The following is a 15855-nucleotide window of genomic DNA, read 5'->3' on the forward strand; positions in this document are numbered from 1 at the left end:
TGTTACTGAAGCTGTGTGCTGACTCGGCCTTGATCCAAGCAAGAGAGGGCGGAGGGGGGAGAGACGGGTTGGGGTATCCCTGTCCCAAGGTGTCCTAGGCTGATAGGGACGTTCGTCCACAATACAGGCCTTATCTCCCCCCAACCCCCCCCCCCCCCCTCCGAGCGACTAGTGGCTTGTGGGGTGCAGTTTCTTTCCATCAACGTAGTTTCATGTGGGTGTTCCCTCCGTGTCGCGCTCTCTCTCTCTCTACTCCTCTTCATCAGTTCTAGATCACTCATCACTGGGCACGTCTACGCGTACGGTATTCGTCCTGTTTCTACGGCCACAGACCAGGCGGGGATACCTGTATCCAGGTAAGGGTGTGGCCTCCTCTGGCCTGGAGTCTGTCATACGAGACAGTATAGAGGGGTGGTGGAGGTTGGGTGGAGCACAGGTGAAATTAGATGGATTGAGGAGAACCTGGTCTCACATTCCAACTTTCTATTGACTTACACCTTCGTAGGTATCTGTAAGAACAGGCAGTAAGACAATAATTCAGGCCAGATTATTTTCTGAAGTCAGTCCTCCTTCAGAGGAAGGAGAAAACTAAGAATTTGGGGATTTAAAAAATTACAATATTTGGTATGTTTGAAACAACTTTTACTAACGAGTGGGTGGTGGGGGAGGGGGGGGGGGGGGGTCATAAGGAATTTTCATATTTGAAAAATAAAGTCACTTCAGACCAGTAATGATTCATATGACTTATGGCAAACAGTATTTTTTCAATTGTAATGTTCATATTGATTCTATGTTGCAGTATTTAGCAGTTTTAAGTTCACAGGGTGTAAGAAAAAAGGTTACTAGTGATCGTCACTGTCTCCTTATCTCTCCTATGGCAGCTGTTAGAATGAAATGTCAACGTCTGAGGATATTTCATGCTTAGTATTACAAACTGTGTCTTAATATGAAATATTGTTTCTTGCCAGGTGTGCTGACATCTCTGTATTTGTTCATAAGAGATATGTCCATACAGAATTACTGAAGCATTGAAATATTGGATCCGCTTTAACTATATAAATAATCAAGCCAATGAACCTAATAGCATAATTGCACAATTCATATCTTAATGATGCGTGTTTCCCATGGTGCAGACCTGATGTGCAACAGACAACCAAAATGTGAATTATATGTTGTTTAAATATTATAGATTTACTGTGTAAATCCCAGTTACTCTGTTTTGCCTTAAAGTAGGCTGTAGGCTACTGTACACATTTTCTATTAATAATAATAAGTACTTTTTTGTCCCCTGTGAGGAAATAGTTTCTCTGCATTTGACCCGTCCTAAGCACTCAGGAGCAGTGGGCTGCCACAAGCACCTGGGCAGCAGCTTAGGGGTTCAGTGTCTGAACACGCTGCCCGGATGAGCGGGGGATAGAACCGGCAACCTTTAGATTTCCAGATTATCTCCTGTATCTCCTGTCCGCCACACCAATATTATATTATATATTGCCGCAATATCATTTGGAGTTTGAGTTTGTTACTGAACGGCAGAGGAGTGCTGGGGTATCTGACAGAGGGAGGGCGTAACACAGAGATAAGACTCTGCACATCTCCCTACTACTCAAACCACAAGCAAGGTCTCAACGGCTGACTCGCTATCTGCCTTTTAGCCGGGGTTACGAGATGTGACCTGAGATGGCGGTATCTTTTGACAGGCGGGGGCCTCCAAATCCCTCGGAACTGAGCTTAGTGGGATATGTAGTTGTTGGAAAAACCAATTGTATTCAAATATTTCACCTCCTAAGGCACAGGCCAAATCAGTTATATTTCATCCGCTCCGGATGATGTACTGTATATACTGTCCGCTCAGGAAGAACGGCACGTGTCCTTTTCTGTATCATTATTGTATTATCTGGGTCCTATCCTGAGTCTATCATGATTTCTATTACAGTCACGTCTTGATTACGATATGTGTTCTCATCGGAATTATTCTCATATTAGAGTCATGTGTGTTCATTGATCTTGTCTTATAGGTAATGCATAAACGTAGCTGAGAATATAACAGACAGACGGCACAGCATCTGAAACACACACATGGAAAACGACCTGTCTTTTGGGGAGGTTAGCGAAAATGTTTGACCAGTTACAAAGAATGTGATGGTTGTATAAATTACCTTGATCACAGTGATGGTGACAGATATGTAATCCCACATTCTAGCAGTACCTCAGCCGTCCTCTTAATTTAAGCCAAATTCCAAGACCACTGTGCTTTGAAAACACCTATGAGAAGAGGTCATGACTTAAGAGTCTTGACTTTAGTCTTCTAAATTTGATTCAACCAGATTTAGCTTGAATTAAGCCACCCTGCAATATAAAGATCACGGTGAGGATCTTATACCATACTGATATTATATACATACATAAATACTTTCTCAGAGGACAGTGATCTTGGAAAGATTGACTGGGACAGCAAGTCTGCATTTTGACTGTGAGCGTGTTGTTTCTAACCTGCATTTTTCGGTCTGTTGATGCTCCTCTACCTCTGATCTCACCCGTCTTCCATGAATCCCTCTTTCTCCCTCGTCTCCTCCAGGGCAGTGACATGTCATATGTAGAGAATGACTCAGCCTTCCCCCCACCACTCAGATTGTGAGTCCCTTCTTTTTCTCCTTCTTCCTTCTTTTGATTGATTGATTGATTGATTGATTGATTGATTGATTGATTGATTGATTGATTGAAAATTTTATTAACAGATTGCAGAATGGGTACAATACAGTACGGCTCAATACACACAATTGTTAATGGGATGCAGACCAGAGAAAGACTTTCGTCTTGTTTACACCAGGGTCCCCCATTTTCAATTCATAATAACATTTATGACATACACGACATACAGATACATAATACAGTACTGTTACATCCAGACATTTATGACATACAAGATATACAAGTATACAGTACTGTTTATTTACAGGCAGAGTTTCTAAAAAGAGAATATATACATTTGAGGGGGAGGAAACTGTACATTGGGGGGGGGGGGGGGGGTTGGGTGGGGGGAGGTTTGGACATTTACCAGGGCCAGTTTCGAGTGGCAGCCTCCCGTAGGTGCTCTTTTAGAGCGGTTTTGAAGGTTTTGAAGCGGCTTTAACATATTGTCTGTCTGCACCGGGTTCCGACATTCTGGGAAATCAAAGGAGTGGGTTTGAAAAGTGCCATTCACTTGCTCTTGTCTGGGATGCCTGTCTGGGAAGTATTTTTGTTATCATCTACTGTGTCTGACACAACGCCAAGCTGTTCATAGCAGTGGTATAAAACAAGAAAAGATAGATGGCACAACCCTGCCCTCTCCTGGCCGTAGACAGGATGGCACGTCTGTTTTTTTTTTCAGATAACTTTTCAGAGAATTATCTTTAACTCACACCACTTGATAAAACACCCCATGTGTTAAAGGTTCTGTAAGTGGTATTTTTTTGTTTGTTAAAGTAAGTGGTCTATGTGTTAAAATAATAGCTCTACACTCCAACAGCCATCACTGATATAGATTGTCTGGTCAGTAACATGGGTCTCCCAGTCCGCTCTGCAGTAAACAGAGAATACATATTCTGGTATCCCGTTCCCACTTTATCCAATCAGGAGTGAGAACTCCACACTGCAAAAATGGTCTGACAACAATAAGAAATAAACACTAGTTTTAAGAAAATGTGTCCTTGGCTTGAAACAAGTAAAAATAATCTGCCAGTGCAGTAAGCAAATTTGGCCTGGCAAGATTTCTTGAAATAAGTTTAAATATCTAGGGTTCTCTCTCCTGATTGGATAAAGTGGATAAACACTCAGTGATGGCTGTTGGAATATAGAGCTAACACATTATTTTAACAAAAGTATACCACTTACACATTTCCTTTAAATATTTAAAGGAACACACCAACATTATGGGAAATGCGCGTATCATCTTCTCTAGAGTCAGACAACAAGATAGATACCTATTTACTCTGTGTGTTCAGTAGAAAGCTATCCGGCTGCAAGCTAGCCTAGTTTAGCACAAATGAATGAAAGCGGATAAGGACCAGCTAGCCTAGCTGTTGGCCAAAAACACCTTTCTAGTTTTAAACTAGGCTAGTCGTCCATATCCGTTTCCATTCATTTGTGCTAAGCTAGGCTAGCTGCAGCCGGATAACTTTCTACTGAAGGCACAGAGAGTAAATTGGTATCTATCTTCTTATCTGACTCTGGAGAAGATGATAAGCACATTTTCCATAATGTTGGCGTGATCCTTTAAACTGCAAACTCATACCTTTCTGGGTCTTTCTGACCTATACCCCCCCCCCCCCCCCCCCCCCCCCCACACACACACACACACACACACACACACACACACACACACACACACACACACACACACACACACACACACACACACACACACACACACACACACACACACACACACACACACACACTTCCAAGACCAAGAAAGCACAACAACACATCTTTCACCCTGTCAGGGCTGACTTGCATCGCTTCACAAGCAGAATGACCGGTTCCTGGCCTGTCCGTGTGGTCCGGTGAGACGCGGTGTGGAGCAGCACCCCTACTCTTCCTAACCTTTCTGTCTCTCTGTCTCCTCCCCACCAGGACCCCACCAGGCCACAGTGACAGCTATGACCTGGAGCAGAGGAGGGGGGCGGAGGAGAACAACGAGCTGGCCATGGAGCCCTTCGTCCCTACTGACTCAGAGGGTAAGGGTGGTGAAGTGATACACAGCCAAGCAATTATTGGTCAAGGTAGATGGGCTACGCTCTCAACAACTGGCAACAGAGTGAAGCATTTGCTGGCATCGAGATAATAATAATAATAGATTGGATTTTAAGAGAGAAGCGCCTTTCTCAGACTCAAGGACACTGTACAAGGAAAGGATGGACAAATAAAAAAATAAAATTGAAAAAAAATATAATAAAATACATAAAGATAAAAAATAAATTATGAATATCTGTGTATAGTAACAAAAAAAATAAAAAAAAATAAATAAAAAAGGAAGCAAGGTTCTGTCCAATTGGATGAAGTGGTTGAAATTAACAAACAAAACAAACAACAGCAAAACAAAACAACGGAATCTTGGCTTAAAAGAAAGTCAGGGGTGGGCTACTTGGGAGCGGGGCCGTGTTACGTGAAGGCATGTGTGAACAGGTGGGTTTTTAGCTTGGTTTTGAAGAGGTTGATGGTGTCAGAGCCTCGGATGAGGGGGGAGAGGGAGTTCCACAGTCTGGGGGCAGCTACAGCTACAGCGAAAGCGAGAGATGTTCCTATATGATTAAAGCAGCAATGCCGAGGCAGCTGCTTGCAAAGCTGGCCGTTAGAGTTCCTTAGAAGGTGTCCCTGTGTGTCATTGACTAAAGTTCTAAAGCTCTGTGAAGCCATTTGGGTTTTACATTTCCGTCCCTGTGCATAAACGATTGATTATTCCAATGAAAAGCTGATGAACTCACGAACGATCATCGATGTGTTTCAGCCATGCCTCACCTGAACTTGAACACCAACGCCACCACCAGAGGGGATGCCCAGGTGAGTCTGCCCTCTGTCTGCCTCCCTCTACAGGAGACTGACTGCTCAAACGCCTCGCATATATTCAGACCAACGCAGGCCACACTCCTTGACTTAACAGCGTTCTGTTTACCGTAGGCCTACGTGGAGCTGAACGAGCTCCAGGACAGCACCTGGCAGGAGACCGCCCGCTGGGTGGGCTACGAGGAGAACCTCAACCAGTCAGGCCAATGGGGCCCCTCGCACGTCTCCTACCTCACCTTCAAGAGTCTGATCCAGCTCCGCAGGACCATGGCCTCAGGTGACAAGCAGAACCCTCGCAGAGAAGGAGATAAGATTGAGGAATTATTGTCAAATGTAGGAACTAAAGGGAATTAGTTTAAAGGAACACGCCAACATTTTTGGGAAGCTTATCGTCTTCTCCAGAGAGACAAGAAGATACATACCGGTTAGCCTAGGCATTGTCCAACACCTCTCCCGAAGGCTAACCGGTCATGTCCGCTTCCATTCATTGTGCTAAACTAGGCTAACGTGCAGCCAGATAGCTTTCTACTGAACGCACAGAGAGGAAACTGGTATCTCTTCTTGTCTCTCTCTGGAGAAGACGGTGAGCTAATTTCCCCAAATATTGGCGTGTTCATTTAAGAGCCCCTTTCTTGCCGAGCACTGAAAGCAACATTAACAGCAACGTCATGTTCCTTTGGTGACTGTCTCTGATGGTCCTACTGTTCTCAGGGGCCATTATGCTTAACATGAACGCCAGCAGCCTGTCTGGTGTGGGAGAGAAGGTGGCCGATGAACTATTAAACAGGAATGCGATCAGCTCCAGCGAGCGGGACGCCCTGCTGAGGGCTCTCCTGATGAGACGCAGGTAACAAGCTGTGTACAATTTACGTTTCATTATAAGGTATATATTACTGCATTATGCTTTATGCTCTCTCCCTGTTTGCCCTGACAGTCAGTCGTCTGCACCTGCACTTACTGGCCCAGGAGACATTGAGATGCAGACCTTCTCCGTCGCCAAGAAGGTATAATGCCTCACGTTTCATCCATCCTCGTATTCTTTCCCTCGTATTCCCTTATAAACAAGGGACTAAACACATTTCGCAATTATGCCACAATAATGTGGAACGCCCTACCCACAGCCGTAAAGGAATGTGAATCCCTACCCTCCTTCAAAACCGCTCTCAAAGAGCACCTACGGTTGGCTGCAATTAGAAACTGGCCCCGGTAAATGTAAAGATCCCCACCCCCCCACCCACCCAACCCCCTGCAATGTACAGTTTCTTCCCCTTCGGATGTATATATTTTTTTATGATCTCTTTTTCTTACACAGTTACGTATATTTGTATGTCTTGTATGTCATAAATGTCTTGATGAATTGAAAATGGAGGACCCTTATGTAAACAAGACGAAAGGCTTTTTCTGGTCTTCATCCTCTTAGCAGTTGTTACTATTGAGCTGTACTGTATTGTACCCATTCTGCAATCTGTTAATAAAGCTTTCAATCAATCAATCAATCAATCAATCAATCAATCAATCAATCAATCAATCAATCAATCAATCAATTCTCATTGCTAAATGCCGCCCATCACTCCTCGACATCTTGTGACTGAAACTCACTCACGCCAACATCCTATTGTGTTGCAGAGAGACACGTCTGACAACGTGGAGGCCTCCATTGTCCTGACAGGTAAGTGGATGAGGTGTGGGTACAGACACAGTAGCACAGCACTCCAGATCATTTGGTTTGACTAATGCTGTGTCTGGATCATCAGCATGATTGTGTGCGTCACCATATTGGGGACTTGTTGTTGTTTAATCGTTAGTTTAACTACGTTGTGTGTGTGCGTGTTGCAGGAGCGCATTCTACTTTTGGTCATGTAGTAAAGGGAGTTAAAGGAAAACTCCAACATTTTGGGAGATTAGCTTATTTGCCATCTACCCTGGAGTTAGACAAGAAGATACATACCCTTTTTCTTCTCTGTGCATGCAGTAGGAGTAGGAAGACGCGCGCGTTAGCCTAGCTTAGCGTCAGTCACTGGAAGTAGGTTCCTCCATTAGCCTAGTTCCCAACGTCTTCCTACTCCTACTGCATGCACAGATAATAAAGAGTTATGTATCTTCTTGTCTAACTCCAGGGTAGATGGCAAATAAGCTAACAGTTTTCCTCCAAAAAGTTATTTGCATCATTCATTGTTTCCATTTCCGCCTCCTGTTTCAATGCCTGTATTTCTTCAAATAAGTTTGTAATTTGCTGAGATGTTATGTAACTCCTTTCATGGTAAAATACAGTTTTAGAGTAATTTGCTGAGATGTTATGTAACTCATTCCATGGTAAAATACAGTTTTAGAGTAATTTGCTGAGATGTAATGTAACTCCTTTCATGGTAAAATACAGTTTTAGAGTAATTTGCTGAGATGTTATGTAACTCCTTTCATGGTAAAATACAGTTGTATCACTTGTTTGTTTCCCCCAGGTATCCTGGACTCACTGGAGAAGCCCGCTGTGGCCTTCGTCAGGCTGAGGGACTCAGTGGTGATGGAGTCCGCCCTGGAGGCCCCTGTGCCCGTGCGCTTCGTCTTTGTCCTGGTGGGCCCCAGTAAGAGCGGGGTAGACTACCATGAGTGTGGCCGCGCTATGGGCGCCCTGATGGCCGACTGGGTAAGAGAGAAGAGGAAAGACTCCCCTCCACTGTATCACCTGTCTCATAGAACTAACTCCCCTCCACCGTATCACCTGTCTCATAGAACTAACTCCCCTCCACCGTATCACCTGTCTCATAGAACTAACTCCCCTCCACCGTATCACCTGTCTCATAGAAGTAACTCCCCTCCACCGTATCACCTGTCTCATAGAAGTAACTCCCCTCCACCGTATCACCTGTCTCATAGAACTAACTCCCCTCCACCGTATCACCTGTCTCATAGAAGTAACTCCCCTCCACCGTATCACCTGTCTCATAGAACTAACTCCCCTCCACCGTATCACCTGTCTCATAGAACTAACTCCCCTCCACTGTATCACCTGTCTCATAGAACTAACTCTCCTCCACCGTATCACCTGTCTCATAGAACTATTAAACTCATCTCCACTGTATCGCCTGTCTCATAGAACTATTAAACTCATCTCCACTGTATCGCCTGTCTCTTAAAACCATTACACTCCCCTCCACCGTATCACCTGTCTCATAGAACTAACTCCTCTCCACTACATCACCCGGCTGTCTCACAGAACTAACTCCTTTCCACTATATCACCCGGCTGTCTCACAGAACTAACTCCTCTCCATTATATCACCTGGCTGTCTCACAGAACTAACTCCTCTCCACTATATCACCCGGCTGTCTCACAGAACTAACTCCTCTCCATTATATCACCTGGCTGTCTCACAGAACTAACTCCTCTCCACTATATCACCAGGTTGTCTCACATAACTAACTCCTCTCCATTATATCACCTGGCTGTCTCAGAGAACTAACTCCTCTCCACTATATCACCCGGCTGTCTCACAGAACGAACTCCTCTCCACTATATCACCAGGTTGTCTCACAGAACTAACTCTCTCCACTATAAAACCTGGCTGTCTCACAGAACTAACTCCCCTCCACTACATCATGCACCTGTCGTCCGCTATACCACAGAACTACTGTAACTGCCCTTCACATTGTTCTTTTAGGGTGGCATGGAACAGAGACTAACTCCCCTCTTTTGCCTGTCTCACACAGGTATTCTGTCTTGAGGCCTACCTAGCTGAGACTGACGTCGAGGTGACCAATGCCATCGCTGACTTCATGGACTGTAGCATAGTCATTCCGCCCACTGAGATCCAAGACCAGGGCATGCTGGCGCCAATCATTGATTTCCAGAAGAAGATGCTGCATGACAGACTCCGCCCCGCTGACACTCGGATTGCATTTGGGGACAGGGTCAAATGTCAGTATACATTATGCCTACATAAATAAACTGATTTAATTTTAAAGGGGAATTCCACCTAAATGTACCTTCAGGTTTAAATTCTGCAAAAGTAGACATTTGCCTAAAATGTGCTCGAAAGATTGTATTTCCTGTTGTTTTGCTAAACTAATCTGAAATTAGTTTATTATGAAGTTTATAACGTTTAATACAAGGAAACTTGTTTCATATTTAAAAATGGGAAAATGTTTAGGGGAAAATGTCTACTTTTACAGAATTCAGAATAGTGAAGTTTGATCCCATCCGACCCCAATGGTTAGATATGAGATATTACACGGAGGCGCAAGGTTTTTAACGTTGTGTTTGTTCTGTTCATTCACTCAGTCGACAAAGTTGACGAGGGGCCCAGAGAGGACCCTCTGGCCCGCACCGGCGTTCCTTTCGGGGGCATGGTGAACGACCTGAAGCGCCGGTACCGCCACTACATCAGCGACTACACCGACGCCCTGAACCCCCAGGTTCTGGCCGCCGTCATTTTCATCTACTTCGCCGCCCTGTCCCCTGCCATCACCTTTGGGGGACTTCTGTGTGAGTAGAAGATTCCATGGAGGCGTGAGAATGGTGTCTCACATGCGCCTCCCTGCCACTGGGTCGGAACAATGGAGCAAAAAGAGCCACAGGAGCCGCTGTGCTCCAGTACAGTACATCACCACCACTTTATTAGAATAGAATGGAATAGAATAGACTTTATTGTCATTATGCTTGCGTACAACGAGATTAGGGACTCGAACTTAAAGTGCTGGTAATAGAAAATAAGCATAAAATCACACAAGTAATAAAAAAGGAACTTAATATCACAATACTATACAATAGGATACTATACACACAAGTAATACAAAATAACAATCACAATTGCAGTGTCAGACAGTAGTGGGTAGATAATTGCACTTGTGAATATTGCACTTGAAGGGTAGAATATTGCACTTAGGAACATTGCACTTAATATTTTATACATTTTACTAATTACACCTTTAATAATAATAAAAATAACACCATTATTCATTATTCATATTAAATGTGCTGTAAGTGGTATTTTTGTTTGTTAGAATAAGTGGTATACATGTTAAAATGATAGCTCTGCACTGCGACTATCACCGATATAGATTGCCTGGTCAGTAACATGGATCTCCCAGTCCTTCCACTCTGCAAGTAAAGAGAAAATACATTTTCTGGTATCCCTTTCTCACTTTATCCAATCAAGAAAGAAAACTCCATACTGCAAAAATAAGAAATAAAAACTAGTTTTAATAAGTCAAATAATCTGCGGGTGCAGTAAGCAAATTTGGCAAGATTTCCTGAAATAAGTAAGAATCTAGTGTTCTCTCTCCTGATTGGATAAAGTGGGAGTGGGATACCGGAAAAGTTATTTCTGTTTACTGCAGAGCAGAAAGACTGGGGGACCCATGTTACTGACCAAACACTCTATCAGCGATGGCTGTTGGAATGTAGAGCTATTCAACACTTATTTTAACAAAGGAATACCACTTACAGCACCTTCAAATACAAATAAACAATGTTTCAGCCATGGTTCATCGGGTCTTATCAGGTCTGACGGCGCTCTGTGGCAGAAATATTGTCTATTTGAGTTTGAAGTGGTGATATATGGGAGCACAGTTGTTGCAGGTCCTATCAGTGTCTCTCTCTTTTTCTTTTCTTTTTAGATAGAGCCATAGAGATGTATCTGCTGCAGTGATGCCAGTAACTAGTTACTAAGTAACTAGTTACTCTAATCTGATTACTTTTTTCAGTAAATAGTCATCTAACTTGTTACTTTTTACAAGCCAGTAATCTGATTACAGTTACTTTTCCAAGTGGCTGTGCGTTACTATTTAGTTACTACCTCATAATGCTGATGATAAGAGAGCCAGGGGTACAGTCAGCTAGACCGGAGATGGGACGTGTGCTCGTGCACGCACGCACACAGCCACACACACATGAGAATAACAAACTATAATACCATGTTTTATATTACACAACGGTTTTACAATTTTATTTTTAATTAAAATTATATTATATACATTTTCTTATTTTATTTCGTTTGGGAACCACTGTCCTAGAGTGCCTGAGCAGTGGACAGCTGTGACCGTATATGGCCTGATGGCTGATGACGTCTCATGATGAACTGTCTGAGCAGCCAATCATGATTTATGACATTATGCACTTTCAATAAAGCATTATTAAAAAAAAAAAAAAAAACTGTTGTCATTCTTATGTTGTGACAGCAGCAGGGGACGACGACGACTTCGTAACCTAGTTACATAATCAAGTAATCAGTAAAGTAACTAGATTACTTTTTAAAGGGATAATCAGTAATCAGTAATCAGATTATTTTTTACAAGTAATCTGTGGCATCACTGCCATCTGTGGCATACAATCTGCTGGCTGTATGACGTCTGCAGCAGTTCAACGTGCTTTGATGTTACCCCTCACTGTGATGTCATTATGATGCTAATGTAACGTTTTCTTCTCTGCATCTTCTGTTTTCTGGCTCCAGCTGACAAGACGGAGAAGATGATGGGTGTGTCAGAGCTGATGGTCTCCACCTGTGTCCAAGGTATCATCTTCTGCCTCATCGCTGCTCAACCTGTTCTGGTGATCGGCTTCTCTGGACCACTGCTGGTGTTTGAAGAAGCTTTCTACGCAGTACGTACAAGATAGATATATGATTGATTGATTGATTGATTGATTGATTGATTGATTGATTGATTGATTGATTGATTGATTGAATGATAGGACAATAATAGGAAAATATCCCTAATATGCAGTGCCTCCTCGTTGTAATGCACTGAACCATACACACATTTGAACATGTTGACACAAAATGTACATGAAGACATGATATGAAATATCATTGAAGTATCCATATTGACTATATACTGTATATTGACTATGCTATTGTTGGGTAACTATTGTGTCCAGTCTAAAAACTCTACATAGCCATATAATGTGATAACATTGCCTTATCAGTATTTTATCTTTGATACTTAGTGTATTTGTCATATTAGAACCCTGATTTTAAACATTTAGCCTTTTCCCCCTCACATTTGCTTTTAGCTTAGCTGAAGATATCTAAACAATGCAACTCTACAAATAGGTCTTTATGTTCACATTAGTTTTGTTCTATGGAATGTGAACATTTTAACCGTCTGTAGTGTGGTAGTGAAAGGGTTAAAGCTTCATATCTTAATACCAAACTACTCTGAACGTGGACGGTATCTTATAACTCCAAGCTGATGATTTTATTCTTCCACACTCTAGTTCTGCAAGAGCCAGGGCATTGAGTACATCGTGGGCCGTATCTGGGTGGGGATGTGGCTGATAGTGATCGTGATCATCATTGTGGCCATGGAGGGCAGCTTCCTGGTCCGATTCATCTCACGCTTCACCCAAGAGATCTTCTCCATCCTCATCTCTCTCATCTTCATCTATGAGACCTTCAGCAAACTCATCAAGGTTCCTCCACCTCAAATAATCCTCCCATTAATTTCATACTCCTCCTGGATCTGACGCCATTGACCATATTTACACGGTGGCCATTTTGCTATTATGTCATGCTCAGGGTGGGATTCCCCTGGAAATTAATCCAGAGGAACCCCAACCTGAGCATGACATAAGAGCAAAATGGTCACCGTGTAAATATGGTAAATTATTCCATCATCCACAGCTTTTAAAATAAAATTTGTATTCTAAAGACACACTTCTTCAATATCTGAAATGGAGAAGAAGAAAATACTACTAACCCTCGTACTGTCTTTTACTAGTATGCACTCTGCTACTAAGGAATCCACCTTGCCTACTGTATATTACTACCTAGTGCTGTCTATACTACTAGGCACTCAAGACTGTAGCATCCAAGTTTGACACTGTTTGACGATGTACCCTTAGCTGCTAGAGTTGTACCCTTCCTAGTACTGACTTGTTGTACAGAACTTGTAAGTCACTTTGGATAAAAGTGCCAGCTAAATGACTAAATGTAAATGTAAAGTAGATTTCCTAATTTGGAATCTTTATTTTCTTCACTTTCCTTTTCCTCTCCCCCCTCTCTCTCTCTCTCTCTCTCTCTCTCTCTCTCTCTCTCTCTCTCTCTCTCTCTCTCTCTCTCTCTCTCTCTCTCTCTCTCTCTCTCTCTCTCTCTCTCTCTCTCTCTCTCTCTCTCTCTCTCTCTCTCTCTCTCTCTCTCTCTCTCTCTCTCTCTCTCTCTCTCTCTCTCTCTCTCTCTCTCCTTGCCTTTATTCTGCTATGTCTCTCTCTCTCTCTTCTTCTTTTGCTCAGATCTTCCAAGCCCACCCTCTGCTTCTGAACTATGACCATCTGAACGACACTATTGATAATCCCTTCCACCCAATCATCAAAGAGCACATGGAGATCCATTCAGACGGCAATGTGACTATTAAAGAGATGGAGATTGATAGACCCTACCCCAACACTGCCCTGCTGTCCATGTGCCTTATGTTCGGCTGTTTCTTCATCGCCTACTTCCTACGTACATTCAAGAGTGGTCACTTCTTACCTGGCCCGGTAAGACCCATACCTATGTCACTAACTCATTCATTCATTCATTCATTCATTCATTCATTCATTCATTCATTCATTCATTCATTCATTCATTCATTCATTCATTCATTCATTCATACATTCATTCATTCATTTAGTCACTCACTGATGAATGGCCACTAGTGGTGGCTCACAGGAATGGCACTTTGTGTAAAACCGGTTCAATCTATGTGAGAATGATTCGCATCTATGACACTGTCTGTTTCAATGCTGATTTATTTTGTACATAATCTCACACGTCCAAAAACTCTAAGCAGTTGTGCGCACATTAATTTAGTGTCACAGTTATTGAGAGCAAAGGAGTTTGAATATGGCCATCAGTGATGTCACTGGGACATTGCATCCTTGTGTTGTGTAAATTATAGCTCAATGAAATGATAAGGTAGCAGTCCCTATAAGACGAGGTATGTATTTTGTATCTACATCATTTGATGGAGCTGTAATTAACACAAGCATTATTTGTATTTGTAGTGTGGTGTTGGTAAAACCCTGCACCTACAGTATTATTATTGTCCTTCTTTCTGAAGCTTCTCTTACCTCCTACTGTCTCAATACCCGATTGAGGATAAAACATAAATAGAGATACTTCCTTAAAAACCTGTAGGCCTATTGATGTGTTGTGCATAGCGAAGTCTGAATAAGTCATTGCCAATATCATAATTATGCTGACTGGCTTTCCCCTTTTAAAGGTAGAATCTGTAATGCCATCAAACAACGACCTTGAGGCAAAAGAGCCTCGGATGAGTTAGCTTCTTTTTCTTTTTGGTCTGATGTGTGGGTTGGAGTTTAGTAATAGATTATTTATGATTCTGCAGACGTCTCTTGGCAGAGCCTGAGGTGTGGTCCATGCAATAGCAAACCCCTCCCTTATCCCCACTCAATTCCAATCGACACATAAGACCAAAACAAAAACATTTTGAACAAAGTGCAACACCATTACAAATTCTGCCTTTAAATAGTATTAGACATTATTTGAGTACTTTGCATAAAACACTTTAAAAAGGAATCCCACAAATAATTGTTTGTGTCTGTGTCCATTTCCTCTGATCTCTGTTTTACTAGATCCGTCACTTGATTGGAGACTTCGGCGTGCCCATCGCTATCTTCTTCATGATCGCTATAGATATTGTGATTGAGGATGCCTACACTCAGGTAAGGGGTTTGTAGAAAATGTTTGTCTCTATTGGTAGTGTATTTATGTGGGCAGTACGTGTTATTTGGTAAAAGAAAACGCCATATAACATTAGAGTTACAAAATCTTTTAAATTTTTGAGCACTTTTAATGACAGAGCACTCCACGGTCCACACCCACACACACCTGCTAGCCCACCTGATGGCGGGGTGCAGGAGAGGTCCCGGCCCCTGCGTAAACCGCGGTAGTGGACGGAGCGTGCTCGTTCTGGATGGTGTTAACCACAGTAGAGTTAAGACGCATCCCCTCCAGATTCACCCATTCAGCAGCCAAGCCATTAGAGGCTGCTCCAGAACAGGAGTCAGAAACAGTGTTCCGCGTGCCTGAGAGAGGGCCCGCGGTGACCACGGAACAGGCCACGGCGGGGCCACCAAGAGCTAAATCAGGGCCGGGAACCACACAGCTGTTCCCCGGTCCGGCGCGACCAGGATCAAAGTCCTGCGCTCCTGACATACCCGCTCCAACAGCTGAGCTATCAGGTGTATGGGGGGGAACGCGTACAGAATCCCGGGTGGCCACGGATACATCGAGAAGGCATCCACTCCCAGAGAGGGGTTGTCCTTCCGACTGACCGAGAACCACAGAGGGCACTGGTAGGACTGACTGCTTGCAAA

General features: G+C 43.1%; 1 protein-coding gene across 2 annotated transcripts in view; it reads left to right on the forward strand.

Annotated features, from left to right (window-relative positions):
- The first annotated feature begins 201 nt into the window (after window positions 1–201).
- slc4a1a (solute carrier family 4 member 1a (Diego blood group)) overlaps window positions 202–15855 on the forward strand; it is a 35287-nt gene continuing 19633 nt past the window's right edge. Inside the window, exons 1-16 of one of the 2 annotated variants that reach the window (XM_084328243.1) lie at window positions 202–356; window positions 2016–2103; window positions 2576–2631; window positions 4615–4718; window positions 5489–5541; window positions 5659–5821; window positions 6256–6391; window positions 6479–6548; window positions 7171–7213; window positions 8001–8185; window positions 9249–9456; window positions 9820–10023; window positions 11990–12138; window positions 12754–12948; window positions 13768–14013; window positions 15112–15201. In XM_084328243.1, the coding sequence (XP_084184369.1) occupies window positions 2077–2103; window positions 2576–2631; window positions 4615–4718; window positions 5489–5541; window positions 5659–5821; window positions 6256–6391; window positions 6479–6548; window positions 7171–7213; window positions 8001–8185; window positions 9249–9456; window positions 9820–10023; window positions 11990–12138; window positions 12754–12948; window positions 13768–14013; window positions 15112–15201 (1929 nt within the window). In that variant the 5' untranslated portion in view covers window positions 202–356; window positions 2016–2076. The remainder of the gene's footprint in view (window positions 357–2015; window positions 2104–2575; window positions 2632–4614; window positions 4719–5488; window positions 5542–5658; window positions 5822–6255; window positions 6392–6478; window positions 6549–7170; window positions 7214–8000; window positions 8186–9248; window positions 9457–9819; window positions 10024–11989; window positions 12139–12753; window positions 12949–13767; window positions 14014–15111; window positions 15202–15855) is intronic. The other variant, XM_084328244.1, reaches the window with a different exon arrangement.

This window comes from Notolepis coatsorum (assembly GCF_963971535.1).
Source record: "Notolepis coatsorum genome assembly, chromosome: 14".
Taxonomy (NCBI): Eukaryota; Metazoa; Chordata; class Actinopteri; order Aulopiformes; family Paralepididae; genus Notolepis; species Notolepis coatsorum.